This window comes from Falco naumanni, chromosome 3, assembly GCF_017639655.2.
Source record: "Falco naumanni isolate bFalNau1 chromosome 3, bFalNau1.pat, whole genome shotgun sequence".
Lineage (NCBI taxonomy): Eukaryota > Metazoa > Chordata > Aves > Falconiformes > Falconidae > Falco > Falco naumanni.
Window position 1 is genome coordinate 79,492,668 of NC_054056.1, and position 19,490 is coordinate 79,512,157.

The 19,490-nt window shown below is 36.9% G+C and overlaps 1 protein-coding gene across 1 annotated transcript in view; it reads left to right on the forward strand.

The window, feature by feature from the left end:
- The window catches only part of C3H8orf34 (chromosome 3 C8orf34 homolog), a 166,970-nt gene that overhangs the window by 121,821 nt on the left and 25,659 nt on the right, over positions 1-19,490 (forward strand). Inside the window, exons 9-10 of the mRNA XM_040588704.1 lie at positions 6,201-6,286; positions 11,368-11,450. Of these exons, the coding sequence (XP_040444638.1) occupies positions 6,201-6,286; positions 11,368-11,450 (169 nt within the window). The remainder of the gene's footprint in view (positions 1-6,200; positions 6,287-11,367; positions 11,451-19,490) is intronic.

The following is a 19,490-nucleotide window of genomic DNA, read 5'->3' on the forward strand; positions in this document are numbered from 1 at the left end:
TGTTGATGGATATCAGCGAGATTTGAAAACAGGACCCCTCCCTTCTGTCACACAAAAAGAATGGGGAAGTGTAATGACATGCCACGTGCCATGTAGCTGATTACAGTAAAGAAGACCAATAAACTCACTTGGACTTTGGATACTGTTAACATTTATTTTCTTGTCAAGTATGTCAAGTTTTGGCAAGGACTAGCTTTCAGATAGCAGTGACAAGTCCACACAGTCTGGTTAAGCAGCATCAGTTTCATTAGCAGAAAAGATCACTAAGAAATACATCCTAGTGAACTGTGTTAGAAAAAGTAGAAGTTCAAAGTTTTGCATATTGCAGAGAACAGACCTTCCTTATGTAAGGGTCCTTTCTTTTTGTTTACTTCTATATAGCTGTAATTAGATAAATTATGTAGATAGCTCCAACGGTAGTATTTTTGGCTTAATTAAGTTGCATGTGTTTTAGTATCAAAAGGACTTACTGGTACATTTCAGAAACTAGAAGTGAAACTCTCAGGTTTTTGAAGTCATCTAATGGGGAATATGTTGCTGCTATGGAAATCTCATTGTCGACTTTCAAAAAGCCTTACATCATGTATTCATTCATACTATTTACTCATTCCTTCTGTAATACTAACAGAATAGTCTTTATGCAAATACATGGAAGAATCTGACTATAATTTGTTCAGACAGTGCAATCTAGACACAAATGACTGTAGGCTCCAAGCAAAGCTGATCTTGCAGAATGACTGTTCGTATGGTGCCAGTTTATTTCCAGCTACTAAGTAATGCTAGAAGAAAGATCAAGATGCACTCAGTGTTTTCTCCTCATAGTAATGAATGGATCGCCACAGGGTTATTATGGTGTTTTTGAAAACAGGGTAGGGGGATGTGAAGGTTGCTGTGAAGGCAAAGTTAAGTCCATGAGGCGTTTCCTCACCAAGGTGTGTCATTAGAAGAGCTCTAGTCCTAAGAGTGCTAGAATGGGTCTTTCTGAAAGGTCAGGCACAAGAAAAGCTTGAAACTTTGTAGCACTTGATCAGTCTTTTCCAGCTGGATTCCATCAAACAGCAACTCCACAGAGCTCATCTTCCAGGTGGGAAAATGGCAAATCTGCACTGAATCCAGAGCCCACCTGAACGGTGTACAGTGACCTGTCACTAAATTCATGTTACCAGATACTTACATACTGCATATTTAATCTCTGTGAAATTCCCCTGGAACATTCTGTCATCTTGTAAATGGAAATAATTTGAAACATTTATGGCCATTAGTCTGCTTTCTTTAACTTTTTTTTGGCAACAGATGGAGCTGAAGTAGGAACTAGTATCTGATACTTCTCTAGAGTATTGTTTCTTGCACTGTCTGCAGGGTGAAATCAATGTGTTAGTGAGTTACTTCCTACTCTGTAATCGTAGGGCTTTAGAAATGTTTCATTAAGATCGTTGGTAATCGTGATAGCACAGAATGATGTGTTCTGAGGTGTTGTCAGGCATTCAAATTGCCAGGGAACTATTGAAGACGTTCAAAAAAATGTTGTGATATAAGTCAGAATGGGGTTTTGTTTCACACAGCCTCATTGATGAGAGGTTACACAACGTAAATCGCAGTGTTAACCTCACTTTCATTTTAGTTTAGCAACCGAGATTCAAATAATAGTTTCATCATAGGCTTTTTTCATTTAGGAAGTAGTTCACTTCTATTGAAATATCAAATGGTAACATCCTTATCTTGATGATATGCCCTGTTCTGCAACAGTCTGTTTTAAGAAAGACAGATGTCCTGAATGCTCAAGTTCAGCAATGCACTTAATATGGGCATGATTTTAAACCAAGGAGTAATTTATTTAGATAAATATGTTAATGAATAAAAATGGTAACATTTCTTTTGTATCACCTTTCTGCATGCTGATGTAATTTTTCATTTTTCTAGTGAAAATTTAAGATGGCTGAACTTTTAGACCAAAAAAAAAAAAAAAAAAAAAAAAAAGTTGTGCTTTTTTAGGTAGGTTACTCCTACTTACAAATACTGCACCATCACTAATAAAATAATTAAACCAGTAGATAAAGGCAGCTTTACATGGCAATAATATAAAATTTCTGATAAGTTGATAAATGTTAAAAATTTGTTGAAAATAGTGCTTTTTCAGATATCAAATCAAGAGGAAATATTTTCCTGCTCTGAATGCTAAAGGAATCAACATCTTTTCTTTTTGCTGACTTTAGTCACTGCCATTTCTTAGATAATACTATGTGTGTTATATATGTTGTTCAGGAAAAGACCTTTTGAAAGTAGTGGATGAAAAAAGCCCATAATTTAAATCTTGACTCTGTTTTTCCTATTTGCTGTTCTCTTCCTCTGATGAGGCAATATAGGATTTTATTATCCTGCTACTCATTCAAGGAATTTAGATGAAATTTCGTCCTCTTTTTGCGTACTCTTGTAGTATCATATTTACTAAGTCATACTGGCAGTATGACTGTGTTTCACACACCCACAAGCTTGTTAGTAATGATAGACCTGCTATACTGATGCTGTACCCAGCAAACTTACTTGGTAAACGTATTCAGGATGTCTTTGGTCCTGAAGTCCTTGGCAGTTTTCTTGGAACAAGTCCTACAGAATGCATTTTGGGGTTAAAGGCAATTGAAGTATTTACCTGGAAGCTACCTTTGTAGCTCTTGAAGGTCCAACATGCAGCTGATTTAATGTATCTGAAACAATGGCCTCTAAGCAAGAGTTGATGCTATAAGCAGTATATATAGAGAAAAAAAAGTATTGGCTATCAGGTATCAAGTTTAGAATCCAAATAAAATAATAGCTGAAGTAAGATTTTGATTAGTAACTTAAATAGTCTCTAAAGTATTAGTAAATTAGTAATTTTTAGGTAACTGGGGTTTTTTTAAGTGTACACATTAAAAATAAGAGCCAAGATTTCCAAAGCTAGCCGCCAGTGTGGAAAACTTTGACTCTTTTTAGATTGCTTTGCAAACAAGGATGTGACTGTCATATACATTACTCTTTTTATAATTGCCTTTTCCAAAGCAGTGGATGAAAAGTTCCGACTCAACATTTTGGTCATCATTTACCTTTTTTGCTAAAGGATTTCTATTAAGTATCTGGCAATGAAGACTCAAGTCTACCTTGGAGAGCTGGAGATGAAAATGCTTTTTTTAGTACCAGCGACCAGATAAGTGGATTTCATAGCTTAGGCCTTCCAACATTAATGATACTTGCAGCGTGGTGCAGGCACTTGTCTTGCAAGACATTCAGCAAGAGTGAACCAGGGAAGACAGTAGCATAAACAAGGACAGATTAGAAAACACATCCCTGATTTTACAATGAGCTTCTGATTGCTTTAAAAGTTCTTCTAGACATATGCTTCTTTCTAATCTATTGCTTAAGAATTTTCAAGTGTTTTCATTTTACTGTGGAGGTGTGTTATGAATACTATTAATATTGACAAAGAAATCAGAATTCTTTTGGCAAGCAATAGCATTTGTGACTTTTTATGTTGCTGGAGAATCTATTCCAGTATGAGTCCATATGTAAGAAATACATGAGTTAAAAATTGGAAGTGGAAATGAGTTCCAGATATGTCAAACATCTTTTTCACCCATCCACCCACTAATTCACCCAGCCATTTCTTTCTACAAAGGGAAACCGTATGAAATAGCTTTTCTGACTAGATACACTGGACTTAAAAAAATATTTTTTATATCTTTTTCATGAGGCAAATAAGTTCAGTTGTTCATGTCTGGTTTGGATTTATAAAAGCTGAGAATGGGAATGTATTATAAAATCTTGAAAATTCTGATGGGATAAAATAAGCAGCTCCTACTTCTAGAGCTTTTTGGTTTTATGGCTGCAGTATAAGCAGAGAAGGTTGGAGTAATTTTCCTTCTAATTAAACACAAATAAACTATCAACATGGCAGCAGAGAAGAGTATATTACTTCTGGTTCCTGCAATTCAATGTATATCCTTACAAGCTTGAATGTGTGCTTGCATTAAACATGCATATGCATGTAATGAAGGAGGACAGGTCAATTTTAATACAAAGGAAAATGTTGTGATTTTTGAGATCTTCCTTCTTTTTGTGGTTATTTCATTTGCAATTTGTTTTCTCCTGATTTAAATATCTTTTTTATAATGGTATGAAGTTATTTGCTTCTGTTTGACTGTTGTCTGTAGAACGGCCTGTTTGACAAGCTAAGCTTTTAAAGAATTTGTAACTAGAGCATTACCAACCAGCTATAGAGCTACAAAGTATTCATAGAAGTAATTTTCAAAATCAGGTTTACAGCTTCTAAGTTTTACGCTTTTGTTGCCTTGAGGAGTTGTGTGGTCTGTGGAACTGCCTCCTCAGGTAAGAGCCATTATGAATTTACATTGAGCTTTCCATCATAAACAAACTGGCCCAAGGACAATAAATGGAGATAAAGTAATGGGGGTGGGGGTGTGTGTAATGGTTTTGAGAAGGTACAAACAAATAGATGATTTAAGACCCAAATATATTAAATAACTTTGAGAGCCATAAAAAGTGAAATTCAGATAGGGCAGATATAGGGGTTCTGCTTGATTTCAAAGCGTAATTCAAAGTTATTGTAAAGCAGCTGCAGAGAGAATACTGAGTGAAAGGTATCTTTTTTAAGAGATGAGTTATTTCTTTCCCCAAGGTTTTACTTCAATTAATTTTTATGATTCCTGGGCTTTGAATTGCATTTTTCTTATTCTTTTCATGTCTGAATACATCCAAGGTAAGACAACCTTTATGTAAATGGAAATTATATTGTATTAAGAGCTACAAACCATTATTCAGAGCAGAATCTGTACTCGGGATTCATAAGAGCCTGAAGAAGGATGGTGAGGCTTTTGGGATGCTTGTTTAAAAGAACAGATTCAAGGACTATTTTTGTAATTTGCTGTCAAGGCATTACAGTCAGCTGATGCAGGGGAAAATCCTGAAGACAAAGCCAGCCATCATTACTATATTTTTCTTTTAAAAAGCAACAGAGGAGGAGGAAGTATTCTTGCATGTATTTCCCTGTGGTGGGTTAACCTTGGCTAAGGGCCACCCAGCTGCTCGCTCGCTCGATGCCCTCAGCAGAAGCAGGGGAGAAATAGGATGCAAAAGCTTGTGGGTCAGGAGTAAGACAGGGAAGTTGCTTTCCAGTTACTGTTGTGGGCAAAACAGACTTGACTTGGAGAAAATTAGTTTATTGCCAATTAAAATAGATTTAGGTAATGAGAAACAAAAGACAAACATTAACACACCTTTCCTCCCTGCTTTCCCAGGCCCAGCTTCACTCCAGACTCCTCCCTACCCCCTGAGTGGTGCAGGGGGACAGGGAATGGGGGCTGTGGTCCATCCATAAGGGCTCCTCTCTGCTCCACCTCCCTCGTCAGATGTTTTACCTGCTCCAGCATGGGCTCGCCACATGGGCTGCAATCCTTCAGGAAAGAAAATCTGCTCCATTGTGGGTTTCCACAGGCCACAGTCCCTCTGGGACTTATCCACCAGCTCTGGTGCAGGTCCTGCATGAGCTGCAGTGGATAGTGGTACTGGCATGCACCTCGCCATGGGTGGCAGGGGATTACCTGCACCAGAGTGTGGAGCACCTCCTCCTCTGACCTTAGTGTTCCCTCTGCTATTTCCCACTCTCTGTTCCCTGGTCTTCTGCCTGTGTGGCATTGTTTGCTCTTCCTTAACTGTTTTCTTCAAGACACCACCATTTTGGCTGAGGGGCTCAGCTGTGTCCTGCCATGAGTCTTTTGGAGCTGGATGGAGCTGCTTGTGTCTGGCACAGGGCAGCCCCAGCCTGTCCTTGCCAAGGCCACCCTGCAGCCCCCCAACTCTGACACCTTGACAGGGAAAGCCAGTGCAGTCCAGTTCAATGGAAATATTTTTTAATATAGTGAAGGAAGCTTGCAGCTTCATATGCACGTGACACCACCAAATCCCCACTGTTGTTGAAATAAGTCTTACAAAAATACATAAGCTAGGATTCAATTGACTGTTTCTTGGAAGCTAGTTTTGGTTGCTAGACAGTCTAGGATGATATGGTCGAACCATGGATGTTTGCTTTTCAGCAAATTTACCCTTTTAATTAGGAGAACGTTATGAGTAGGGTATGCAGAGATAGCACTCTTCTTTGTTTTGTCTATGAAACATGATTGCAAATGTTTTCATTCCATTTTTCCACAATTCAGATTGCAAGGAGATAATTTGGCGGAAAGGCCAGAAGATGTCTCCATGGTATCTCAAATATCTGAGTCAGGAGTGTCAGACTTTGACGGTAAGTTATATAAATATTTGCTACTCATAAAAATATCCCCAAACACCAAAATCTTGAATTTAAGAGTAGAGGTTATATCTGTAAAATAAGACTAAACTCTTCCAGATAATGTTCCTGGGCATTCAAACTCAATCGTTCGCACTTCAAATGCGTTCAAGAGCCCCTGACATGGTTTTTGTCATGGCCAGTTAGCACTGCAGAATAATTCTTAGGCATATTTTGGGAGCTGCCTTGGGCTGGAATTCATTTTAGTAGACAGTTTGTATGTTAGCACACTATTTTGGGTGTAGCATAGCTTAATAGCATAGACATGGGCTGTTCATTGCCAGCTGGCCTCTATGGCAAAAAGTGGTCTTTGAAATACCTGGTACTACAAATGCATCCACAGGATTCAGATAATATACAGTAAAAATAAAAATTATATAATTTCTCCTGTTTTTAAACTAAGCGTCAGAAATGCTTCTCTGTTCTCTCCAAGCACCACTGACTAGAACTGAAATACAATAAAAAGTTTATACAGTAGCTCTGACAAATATTTTTTTTCTGCTCATACAAACATAATCATATGTTGCATTAATCTGCAGTTAGGATCCTTAGCCTAATTTCAATTTCTGCTCAGGTTTTTGAACAAAATAACACCTGAAAACTAAGGGAAAAGGTGCTTCCTAAGGGTTATCTTGCCAGAGAGTGCCCTGCATTCCTATGAAAGATTAAGTTGATGAAGGTTAACTTTATCTTAGCTGTCACTGGAATGGAGACAGAAATAAATAGAGATTTGGACAGAGAATCTGCAAAGATAAATCTTTCAGTCCATTCCCTTAACTGTTGGGCAAAACCAGTCGAGTCTATTAATTGGAGGGTTTGATATGCAGTCTAGACTTCAGCAGCCACAGACAAGTTAGCTGATGAATTAATCAAGTTAGTTGATTAATTAATGCAAAACAAATTGGAACTAACTTGTTGTTTTCAATTATCCTACTGCTATTTAGTGCTATTGGGTATGATGGCAACCTGAGCTTTGGTTCATTTCTCTTCCCTCATTTGTAAACCAATGTATGTCAGTATTAGTAACTAGTATGTCTTTAAAGACAAATTTTTCAGACTGGTTTTGTGATAACGCATGGCTTCATGCAGTCATGTCATTTGATTTTCCTTTCATCTGCGTTGGATCACTGTAAAAAAATATTGGTAGGGAACTCAGAATCTCAAAATATGATGTTCTTACAAGCTTGATGAAGGTTATCAACAAGAGAGAAACTGAGACTGGTGACTGCACTCAAGCCCAGTGAGAGGAAGGCAAAATTCTTCTGTTATGAGAGTAATCCCCCAGGAACGGAGGTTATGGTGGCTTGTTTGGTATAGGTAAGGGGATATGCAAGCATGAGATTATTGCAGCAGGAACAAGTAGAGCGGTAAGACATACCTGTAGGAAAACGTTCTACAGTTCCTGAAACAATTTGTTTTCTACAGATCTCTACCTTCCTTTTTCATTCCTGTGTACCCTTGTTCTTGAAGTGGAAGTACGCTCACTTTGCCATGCCATCTTCTGAAACTGTAGGCTTCCATAAAATAGTAAGCTGTTTCTAAGTGGCAGAGACACCAGGATTAAAGAAGGTGAAACTGTCAGAGGGTGCTGGATGCTGTGTAATAATGAAGCTGGATCTTTTATGGTCACTGAGTGTGGGGCACAGAAGTGCTATAGCTACTGTAACTTGGACCACTTTACATGCTTCTGGATACCCTGTAGTCAGTATGAATATAGAGAAAATTGAGAATGCTTTCACTAAAAAAACTCAACTACAAATATAGGGAGTAGAAGTTAGGTAGGTAGGTGGGGCAATGACATTCCCGTTGCTGTAAACACATTTATTTCATGTCTGTGAATATACATGAACCTGTTAGTCATATGGCTAGAAAATAGCAAAGCCCCTAAGGCAAAAGGACTGAGGTCAGCAGTGAGGTATTGCCAATTTTTTGTCAAGAGGCACTCTCAGAAATGTTTAGCCTTTTAAAATGTATTTTCTTTTTCCTAAAATGTTGGCTAGTAGTACATTTTGATTTGAAAAAATGCACAGCTGGATTTTACAAGTAGGTGCAGACTAGAAACAGGCACAGATCTCAGGCAACTGCCCATTCTGTCTTTCCTATAAATACAGCACATTACTTATCTTCTGTGCATCTGATATTTTTTCTAATAAATATTATGTGTGAGAAGTAGATGACTCCTGAAGATATTGTTAGAAAACCCAAAGTAACCAAGGTACCATGTTGCACTGTATTTTTAGTTAGGTCCCCTTAGGAATTATGAAAAAGTGAGTAACAGGCTTCATGTACCAGGTTTATTTTAATTTATTTTCTGCTCTTACTTATCAGTACCAATGACCTTGCTGAGAGAAAACTATTCTGATGTAAACCAAATATTTGTTCAAGAATATGCAAGCAAGGTGCTGATGCACAGCAAAGTTGAGGGTAGCTTTCTTTAGATAATGATCTGTTTCTGGGTTAGTGGGTAGTTGTTAAGTTGTTAGATCTGGAGTGTCTCTCCTGTGGATTTCAGATGAACTAGGTTCAGAAGTAGTGGTCGCACATCTGATCTAACAGCTCTTATAAATAAGCCTTACTAAAGCAATTCCACCTAATAGTCAATGTAATAGCTTATGTAAAAAGTTCATCTGCAGCATCAGGCACTGTACGACTCCACTAGCAATCTGGATCTGGTTCTAATTAACCAGTACACTGATTTCCCTCTAGTATAATCTTGCTGAATTGGACAGAGTTGTGTTTGATCTAAGTAGTAAAAATGAGGGGTGGGAATCAGGTCTCAAGATCAGAGAACGCAAAACGCTGTAATGCTGCAGTTTCTTTTTCCTGTCCTAAACTGTACCTCTCAAAGCTGTTTCCCATTGGACCACTTCACAGGAAAGAACTAAGGGAAGAATTTAATAGCTAGGTTCTTGATTTTGATTGAAGCGGCAGCTTCAGTGACCACATAGCAAACTTCCCCTTGTAGATGCCAAGCCCGTCAGGTTTGTCTCTTGGATCAGTCCTCCATTAAGCCTTGCTCCTTCTCTGTACAGATAGATGGGGAGAATGGCTGAGGCTTCAAAAGACAGGCACTGCAACAGGACTGATCCAGTAAAATTCTGCATCTGTCAACCCTCGGTCTTGTTTATCAGGTTGGGGTAATTGTAGATCATCTGCTACTGTGGGTTTTTTTGGTTTGGTTTTTTTTTTTTTTTTTAGATTTGGATATCAAGGACTAGTATCTCTAAAGGGTAATTACTTGTTTAATCGCGGTTGCCAATAGGTACCATAGGACCTTGTTTCACTTGTTTAAGTCTCTTTTGCTGAAAAGTAGCTTACCCTTTGAGTGAAAGCTGTAATATAAGGTAGGAAAAGAAGGTATTATTGCAAATAAGATGTTGCAGTCCATTCATTCTTGTAGAAGGAAGCTTAAAATACAATACCTTATTAGGGAGCAAACTCTTTAATATTGGATAAATGAGAAGTGTAGCACTTCTAAACCACTCCTCAATTAGTCTGAGAAAAGCTGTTTGTAAAGTGAGTTACTTTGCAGTGTAGTATGCAACTCCACATATTTCTGAGGTGTGGGCAAAGACTTGTTTCTTTTGTGACTCTACATGGAATAATATAATTGGACTGAAAATGGTAGATTATACAGTACTACACCACAGTGTGTACATGTGGTATTTCCTATTCTCTTGTGTTATTAGGTCTACAGATTCTGTGATACATAATATTTAATTTGCTAAATAAATTTTTAATAAGCAAATTTCACATCAGTGGTTCATTCTGTATCAAACAGGAGTCACTGGTTTTTATTTGCACTTAGCCAGCTCCTGTTTCTATCCAACAGAAACTAGAAAGTTTCTGCTTGAAGAAGTGTGAAAAGACTAGGATGTGTAGCTTCTACATGTTTTTTTTTTTTTCTTTAAAGTGCCAATATAGTAGAAAGTTCAAAACAGGCATTTGGATGTAGAGGAAAAATTTGAAATTGGTGATGTTCAATGGAAATAGGAATGTATGAAACACACACAGTTTTCTTACAGATGGAAGGGAATGACCAGGGTAAAAACAATTAATAAGGATGCAAATATGTGGGAATTAGGGTTGAGAACTGGATGTGACAGTGGCAAAAATGTGGCATCATCTCCCAATTCCTGGACAGTTCTGTGACCAGAACTTTGCATCATCATCACCTCTTCCTCTTCTACTGTCATTTGTGTTTGCAATGGACGTGGTAACCACAGTTGCCGTAGTTCAGTATAGTTCTGTCTTTATAGTAAGTATAGTTTGAGATGTACGCTGGAAACATAAGGACCTCCTTGCTAGGTTCTGAATAACAGCAGAATCTAGGAAAGATCAGGGCATCCTTGTTTTCTTAGGCTGCTTATGAACAGTGCCCAAGTGCCTAGCAGACTGTCAGGCAAAGAGTGAAACTGCCTAGCGTGTTATTTGGAAATGGCTTTCTCTGACATAGGCAGGTAAATTCAGTTTGAAGTTATTACCGTATGTGTAAAAGAGGCATTCTAGCCTTCTCACCAAGTCATGGTGTGTTACAAATCTGGCAGTATGGGCAAAATCTGAGCTTGCCTGGCTTTTAAATATTGCCTAAAGTGACTAGAACTTACTACTTCAAGGATTTTAACTTTATTCTAATTAGTGTAACAGAATTAATTAAATCTAATTTTATTGATTTTATTAAAGCTGAAGATCCACTATTCACTTGTGTAAAGGACAAACAGTATAACTTTAATACTAAAACCAATTAATAACCTACATGGCGCCTTGGCAGCTGAAGGAAGCTTAGTTATCACTCTAATCACGTTAGAGAAAGTGTTCCACATTGCATTAAGCTTATAAATTAAAATCAGACATAAAATCAGACATAATTAAAATCAGACATAGATTAAAATCCATTGAAGTGTAACTGAAAAGCAGTGCATTTACAGTAGCCGCATTTACCTTTCCAGCAGTTAATTTATAGGCATTTTATTTTCAAAGTGACTAATGCTTACTTAATTAGAGTGATTAACTTCTCTTCTGTGTCTTTGGAACAGCTCAAGTACCCGGGGTTGAAACAGTTGAAACACTTACGGAAGATATTGACGAATTTCAGAGTGCCTCTCAAGTGGCAGGATCTGTAAGTATCTTCCCTTTTATGGATAATGCTATAATTTTTAAGAATAGTTTGATAAAAATTAGATTTTGCATAAAGATAAAAGTTGTGTTTGCCAGCATGGTCATCTTAGGCAGAAGAAAACTTAATTTATCTAACCCTTCTGAATTTTCAGTTCTGTGGCTGTTTTATTTTTTCATTCCAGGGCAGGTGATATTTTGAAATAAATTATTTTAATCTCATAGAAAACCAAATGTTTTTGGACTTCCATGTGTAGCTCCCATTGAAAGTGCATTCATTTTATACTGAGTCTATATTTTCTTAAATGTTAGTCAAATATCCATTTTACGGATAATATTAAATTTTACAAAATTAAGAGAACAAAATAATTCAAACTCTAAATTTCATTATGAAGTATGAAATTATAATATCTCAATAATAATTTACCTTTTTGTTGACATTTGCCTGGAAACTAATAAGCAAGAGGTATCTAAAATGTATGGCTAATTTATATAATTATTTTAAAAATGCAATGTTATGCTTGGCGATATTTTCATGAGTTACTTTATTTTGAAATTTAAGAAAACTTGTGCAGATTTGCAGTTTGCGGAAAATATAACTGACAATAAATTAATCTTTTAAATAATAATAATACCAGTATTTTGGCACTAGTTGTATTGCATCAGAAATCTGAGTATAGGTTAAAGAAGGGATTGGATTTTTTTTCTAAGGCAATTAACTTGATAATAGGTGTTTGGTTTTGCAAAATTTCAGACAGCTGTAAGAGTGCCCATTAGTTCCTGTTCAACCAGAGCAATATTGTTTTATAGCACACTTCAGTGTTGATAAAGTGAAAACAAGGGCTCAGTATTTGTTAGCTAAGGAAAAAAGGGCAGTATTAAAGAAAAAAGAAAAACGACAATGCAGACTGATCCTGCAGTCTTTCAGGCAGCTGATTAAGTGCTACTAATAAAGCTAAATAATACTAAACATACAGGATTTCCAGCCAGAGTTACCAAAGCAGTTGGTGGATATGGAGTGCCAAATCAAGTCCTGAAGCTCTTTGAGAGCTTGGAGTGCAAGAAACTCACAGAGCATTTGTGGATACTGGGCAAAAGGAGTAAGGAGCAGAACTGCTGTTGCCATTGGTTTGAGTTTCTCAAGACTCCTTCCTGCTTCTCACCACCGAACAGACGGGTATAATAAATTTTGCAGCAGTTTCTGAACCCATGTTTTTCTTACTGATTCGGACCTGCAGCTACCAGCTTTGATTCATCAGTTCTGCAGGCACATAACATAGGGAAAGAGCAACAGAAAAATAAAGATACAAGGAAAACATGACCATTAAGTTTATTAGCAAGATCTTGCTACAGAAATACACAGCCTTCAACTGATTATTTTATATATGTGCTCTCTGTGTGCATGCTTCAGAACAATATTTACATATATCATTTCACGCTCTGCTAGTTCTGGGCATCGGTAAGGCTGCCTGAGCAGTTGACTGCCAGAGGCAGCAATGTTGTCTGGGCTGGATCCCTGGAAGCTGCACCGGCTGTTGTGGCTGTTGCCAGTGCTGCAAAGAGAAGGCACGAAGAGCAGCTGCAGCTATTGCTCTGCCCACCCAAACTCTCCCTAGGGCAAAGGCAGCTACCGCCACTTTTCAGAGCTCCTGGAAAGTTCCTTTACCTAAGTTCCTAAGGAGCCATAAACCAGTAACTTGGTTCATCTGCGCTTGGGTTTTTCTGCGTTTTGTATCTTAGAGCTTCTGCTTAAATAGTCTGTGCCTAGTTGATTGCGTACTTTTATCTCTTTAAAAGGGCTTGTTGTTCAGAGTAACATTCAGCTATCTTTTTATGTTTGTCTACAGCTGTATCTCCTCAAAAAGAAAAAAGTGATCCAGTTGTTGCCTTTTAGGGCTCTGAAGGAATAGAGAGAGATCTGTTCCATGGTCCGCTAATAACTTCCAGTGAGAATTATTCTTTGACAATCTTGACATAAAATATGAGGAACCTCAGTTTTACCTCTATAGGAAGGCTGTGAAGATAAATGCATTCTTGTAATGGATTCCCACAAATACTTCAAAACAATAAGAAATAGGCCTGTAAAATTGCTTCAGAATTGATACCAAAACATGTTCTTGTGACTTGAAATGATTTTCAGATATTGTGTGAGATACGAGATACAAGAGGAGGGAAAAAATAGAATAAATATGATGTTGATCAGACATTTCTCATAAAATGGACAAATTGTGTCATAGCATTCACTCGAAGGTGTGTATCACATGTAAAAATTCCCTATCTGTTTCAAAGTGTGCCGTACTTAATATTGGTCCTGCATTTCAATAGGGTAATTTGAGTTGGTTACTGGTTAAATGGATCATTATCATAAATTTCTCTCTACTAGTGTGTATTTTACACGTTTTCTTTAAAAGTGCCTTGGCCTTCGGAGGAGAAGTTTTTTGAGGAAATTTGTGTCATAAAGCAGCAAGAATTATGCATAAGGATCTTAAGGAAAGAGCTGTGTGGGTTTTTTTTTCATGTCCAATGTAAAAGTCCACTTCTAAGAGCTTAGACGTGAAGGCTAAAGCAATCTGGATGCCACTACTTAGAAGAGATAGGCAACATCCACGTCTGTAACATGGTGCATTAATTTATACTATGATTATATTTTCTCATCACATTGTTCATATTTACTGTTCTATTTCAGAAGAATCTGGAAGGTTTTGTAATAAGACCTTTTCCTTTAAACCTTTGCTAATAGAATCTTTAGCTACTTTTTATTTTCCACCGAGAGAGCTGATATTTGAAAAGTTGAGAACTTAGATTTTTGCTGCTGCAAAATCCCAAACAAGGCATACTGAATGAATGAACGAGTAAAGGTAGCAAAAAGCAGTTTGAAGTATTTACAGGATTCAGCACTCTTCCCAAGTGTTTTGCAAGAATTGGAAGTGAAAGCAAGCATTCAAATTGTCATTAGAGATCCTGGCTTACTGAAGGGCTCATTTTCTGACAAATGTTTCATGTAATTAAAAGTACAGGTAAAATGCAAAGCTTTTTCTTGAGATTTTTGCAGTGTGGTGAACTCAGAGTCCTGTTTTGCACTTATGTTTCTGTAAATGAGTTTTATAAATATTTCTCTAGCAAGCTTTAAGAAAAAACTAAGTGATACTAGGAAAAACTTAGGTGGGCTGGAATTCTGACAGAAATGGAAATGTAAGGTATCAGGGAAAGTTACTAAATTTATTGTGACTAACAGTAAGACAGAGAGCACATACACTGGGCAATTCACATTGAGTAGCCTTTGCTTTCCCCCTGAGTTGCTGTTTTTACCACCTGGATCTAACAGTACTCATGCTTATCGTTCTTTTTATGTGAATCTTTGCATTCACTCATCTTGCCTTGCATGTACACATGAAATGGTATATTTTTCTTTGCGAATCATCCATGCGAGGCAAACCAATCCAAGTGTAACAGGAACTATGGAAAAAAAAGTTGTGCAACTGCAAGAGGCATTCCTGCATGAATTTGCCTTGGGTTTATGCTCTTTGTTACTGTGAGAAAAATATTCTAATGAATTGTTTTATAAAGGTGTTCTGTTTTAAATAAATTTTCTCCTGTTTTCTTTACTGCTTTGGAACTTTTCTGTTGCTTTCCTAGAAGGAAATATATTTCTGTAATCAATACAGAAATTCATTAACAGTAATTCAATTTGTGAAATGACTTGAGGCTTCATGCATAAGGAAAAATTAAGCTTTTAATTCTTGTTATCAATACATATTGAATGCTGCTATATTCCAGTGATACATGATTTAAATTGTAATTGTTAGAAATTTTCTTAGCTTTTCCCACCATTTTCTGTGGGAACAATGCTGAGAAGTAACTTAAATACTTGTACAAGTTTAATTAAATTCAACAGCTCTAAACTTGAACCTCAGTATTTAAGTAAATCTAGAAATTATTTACTGGATTGAGGTCACTGTTTAGCATTTAACAGGTTACTCATTAAAATAAGTATTTTAAGGTTCCACTGCCACATCAGGAACAACAGGAGGTGCCTGTGAGTTAGTATGAATTACAAAGGTCATATTTTTATATTACACACACAAAATTAGTGTGTTCTGATACAACAGTTTTCAAATCCAACTTGACATTTGTAAGTATGTGGAAATTCAGGCACATTATGAATCTTCTGTAAAAATAATAACAGATAATATGAGAGTAGTGCAACTCTTCAACAGCTAGTCCAAAAAAACCTGCAAATGTGTAAGTTTAGTTACTATTAGCTATATTAACAATGCAAAATAGTAGAACATAGTATCAATGTTCTTGAGAACTAAGTGATATTTCCTGCACGTAGTTAAGTAAGTAGTTGGAATTACATACCTTGAACCTCTTTGGCTGAGACCTTCCTTATGTAAAACAAATTCCATAAAGCAGGCATAGCATTTTGGACATACAGCTTGTAAAATAATTATTTCTTACTTTTAAAATTCTTTTTTACTTTGGAGAGCACCTGAAGTACTTCATTTTTTTTTTTTTCACTTCTTATCTGCTGGTATTCTTTTTGCTGGTATGTTGCATATTGCAACACTTTGAGCCCCTCAGGTGCCTGCCTAGCGCTGTGATGGGTGGCAGCGCTGCCCGGCTCCCTGCCCGGACCCCCAGGGGTAAAGACTGCTTCCAGAAAGGGCCCCACGCCCCCCAGGTTTAGTCCGTCAGCCCCACCGGCAGGTGCTGCACACAGTGTGTGGTTGGTGCTTCCAAGGAGACCTTTCATGGGGCAGACAGAAGGGCAGATGTCTTCTGGAGTGAATATACTCCTATTTGAAAATATTTGATCCTCTAAAAGGTATTTCTAATGTGAAAGATTTTTCTGAACTTTAAAAAAAAATACATGTTAAAAGAAGTAATCAATGAGTGCTTTGTTTTTACCTGTACAAAATTTTGGTTTCTTGTGCATGACAAATTCAATTAGTACAAATAACAATAAATAAAACAGGACTGAACTTAGAAAAAAATAATTTTGGTTACGTTTCAGGAACTGAAACAAATGTGATTCCCATGTGCCCATATATATTTCCTCCTTCCTTCTTGCCTGTAAACAGAAAATCTATGTGCAAGTTAACTCAAACTACCGTTTTTGTAGTGTAAGGTTTAGTGTGAAATGTGCTGGCTGACTGCCATGGGAAGCAGAAAGCTTGTAATTTCAATTACATGGCATTTCAAGTAGAACAGGCCCTAATGTGGAAGGTGGGGATTAGATGTGGCTGCCAATATTGCAGCGGAGCTCTGAGGTTTATTATTTTTGCAGTACCGAAAAGATCTGTTGACTAGCTCACCTTATGTCCTTGAACAGACTACAGAAGCTGAAAGATTAAACATTTGGTGAACTCTTACAGAAAACGTGAAGAATCTTCAAGCAAAATATTGCACAAAAAGTTCTGCTGCACAAATAACAACTGTCCTTGCCAGCTGCTTGGTCAGAGCAGGAGGGACACTTGCAAACAAGTTGTTCAATAACAGGGATTGACAGAGGGATCTCTGTCAAATACGTATATTTAAGATATTTAAGCTATTCAGCAAAGAAATGGTAGGTTGGAAAGCTACGCATGGTTGTCTTTTTACAGTATCATCTCCTGAAGTTACCAATAAAATTTGCACTTCGTTAGCACAACCATGTAGAATAAAAAGTTGACAAACTTCTCAATCAAATCAAAATGCATTGCATTTATTTACAGCTTGCCAGGAAATGACTAATTAAATGGGTTTCACCTCCTTTTCCTCATTTCATTGTGATCATGCAATTCAGATAGTCTAAAAATGAAGAAGCGTTTTCTCTTGTGAGCTGGGGACTGTTCCCACACCTGAAAAGAGTTTGTGTGCGTGGATGTGCATATGAGTACCTGGATTTTTTACTCTGAAGCAAGCCAAAATGACATAGAAATATAATGCTGCTTCATTTATTAACACTTCTTATGGTCAACAAGAAAGAGTAATTTATTTTGTATCAAGCACTTGATTTCCAGGTGATGTAGTAGGTAATTTGGAGGCCTTCCTCTTGGCGTTAGTTATTCCAAAATGTTGCACCTCTGTGGAACTCCCCAGGTGTCAGTGGGTATTACACAGCCCGTGTCAAGTCAGTGTGATGGTGAGATCAAGGCATTCACCTTTGCACAGGGTTTTTTTAGAGATAAAAGCTATGCTGGTGTATGCTGTCTAACATTGTGCTGCAGATTGAAGCACATAGAGTGATCCTGGAAAATCTCTCTTATTCTTATTCATCACCTCCTTAATTGTATTTCTGTTCCACTGTGGCATTCCCAGTAAGTTATGGTATTTTCCAGAAGTTCAGGGAACCAGTGATGAGAGAGATTACCTTTGGCTTTATGGTTTGTAATTTTTTATTTTAGCAGTAATTTGGCTAAGTGATCTAAGTAAAAAAAAAAAAAAAAAGCATTAATGAACGTGTTGCATGTGAAGAAATTATGATGATATGTAAAGAAAATAACTTAAGAAATGGACACACAGTTGACCTCAAATGGTGACAAATGTATCCTGAGGGCTTTGTCTGAACATATTTCTGGCACAAAGAGACATTGCCTCACCCTCAAAGTTTGAGGTTTCTACAAGTTAGAAAGACAAGGATGCCTTTCAGGAACATCCTCATTTTTTAGATCTTGTTAATGAAAAAAAGCCATTTGTAAATGTTATGCTAATATTTATAAAGCTTAATGAATGATCAATGGCAATTGTCGTTTGGAAGATACTGAAGGAATTGGAATTGCTTCTATGCACATACTTCACACATATATGCTATATTTTTCAACTACTTTCAGTCTACTGTCATTATCATTAAAGTCCAAATGCCATTAGTGTTTTATCTCTGCAATTCCTGGCCAGTAGAAAAAGAATAGGTTTTGATGAAGTGGGATAAGAAGGTTTAAATAAATGGCTGGCAAGCCTGATTCTCTTTCTTAAGTGACATATGTGAACTGCTGCCATTCATCCAGTGGAGGGAAGGGCACCAGTGAATTCTGCTAAAGCTGTATAGATTCATTTATTCTTACATTTGAATTGACAAGCTTCCAAAGCCTCCTTGATAACATTCCGTACTTTCAGCCTGTGTTTATCTTTTAGGAACAAGGCTGTTGCATAAACTGTGTGCTGGAGACACTGAGGACCTCTGTCTGTGTTTATGCATTAGTTGCTTAAATGAGCTTATAGACACAAGATGTTAAAAAATATTTTTTTATGTTCAGTATTATTTAGATACATAGAAAAAAACATTACCTGAGTCTGCCTCAAAAAATGTTGTTGGTTATAGCCCTGAAATATCTAGCTTCAGGGGAGGAACAAAAAATGGTTACACTACAGTTTTAATGTCTTAATAAACTGTTGTGCCTTATTTTTTCCAGATTATTATTATTTTCTATCAAGTGAATGTTTAATTGGAAGGCACTATTACAGGCACATAATTTGTCATAAAATTAAATTGCTAATATTAAATACATCATCTTCCATAAATAGTATTACAGTACTGTTCTAGTCTTTTGTGAAGCTATCGCCTGAAAAAACGCCATAAGCTTGTGATATTACATAGAACAGAAAAATGTACAGGAAGAGATAGAAAATTTGGGGTAAAACTTCATCCAAAGTTACCACATTAATTTCACAGTGTGTTGGAACTGTATATCTGAAAGGGAGCTTGAACGTAAAGCTATGTAATGATAGAGACTGAATACATGTAAATGTATTTGATTTAAATCAAATATACGAGATTAATATTTATTCTTAGAAATAATGTATACATCTGTACTACATCCAGAACTGAACACATACTCTGTGTATCTTTGTATTTCTGTGTTAACAGGATGAAGGCAGCCACAAGTATTAAATGCATGTGTGTACCTGCCTTTGTGGGCCTGTATGTGCTTATACACAGGCATATCTATATGTTTCACATGAACATGTAAGATTTAAAAGCCTGTACTGAGCCATACAAAGGTGTTGCTGATGTTTGAAGATCTTTGTGATTTGGTGTCTCCTAATTGCAAGTGGTTTAATT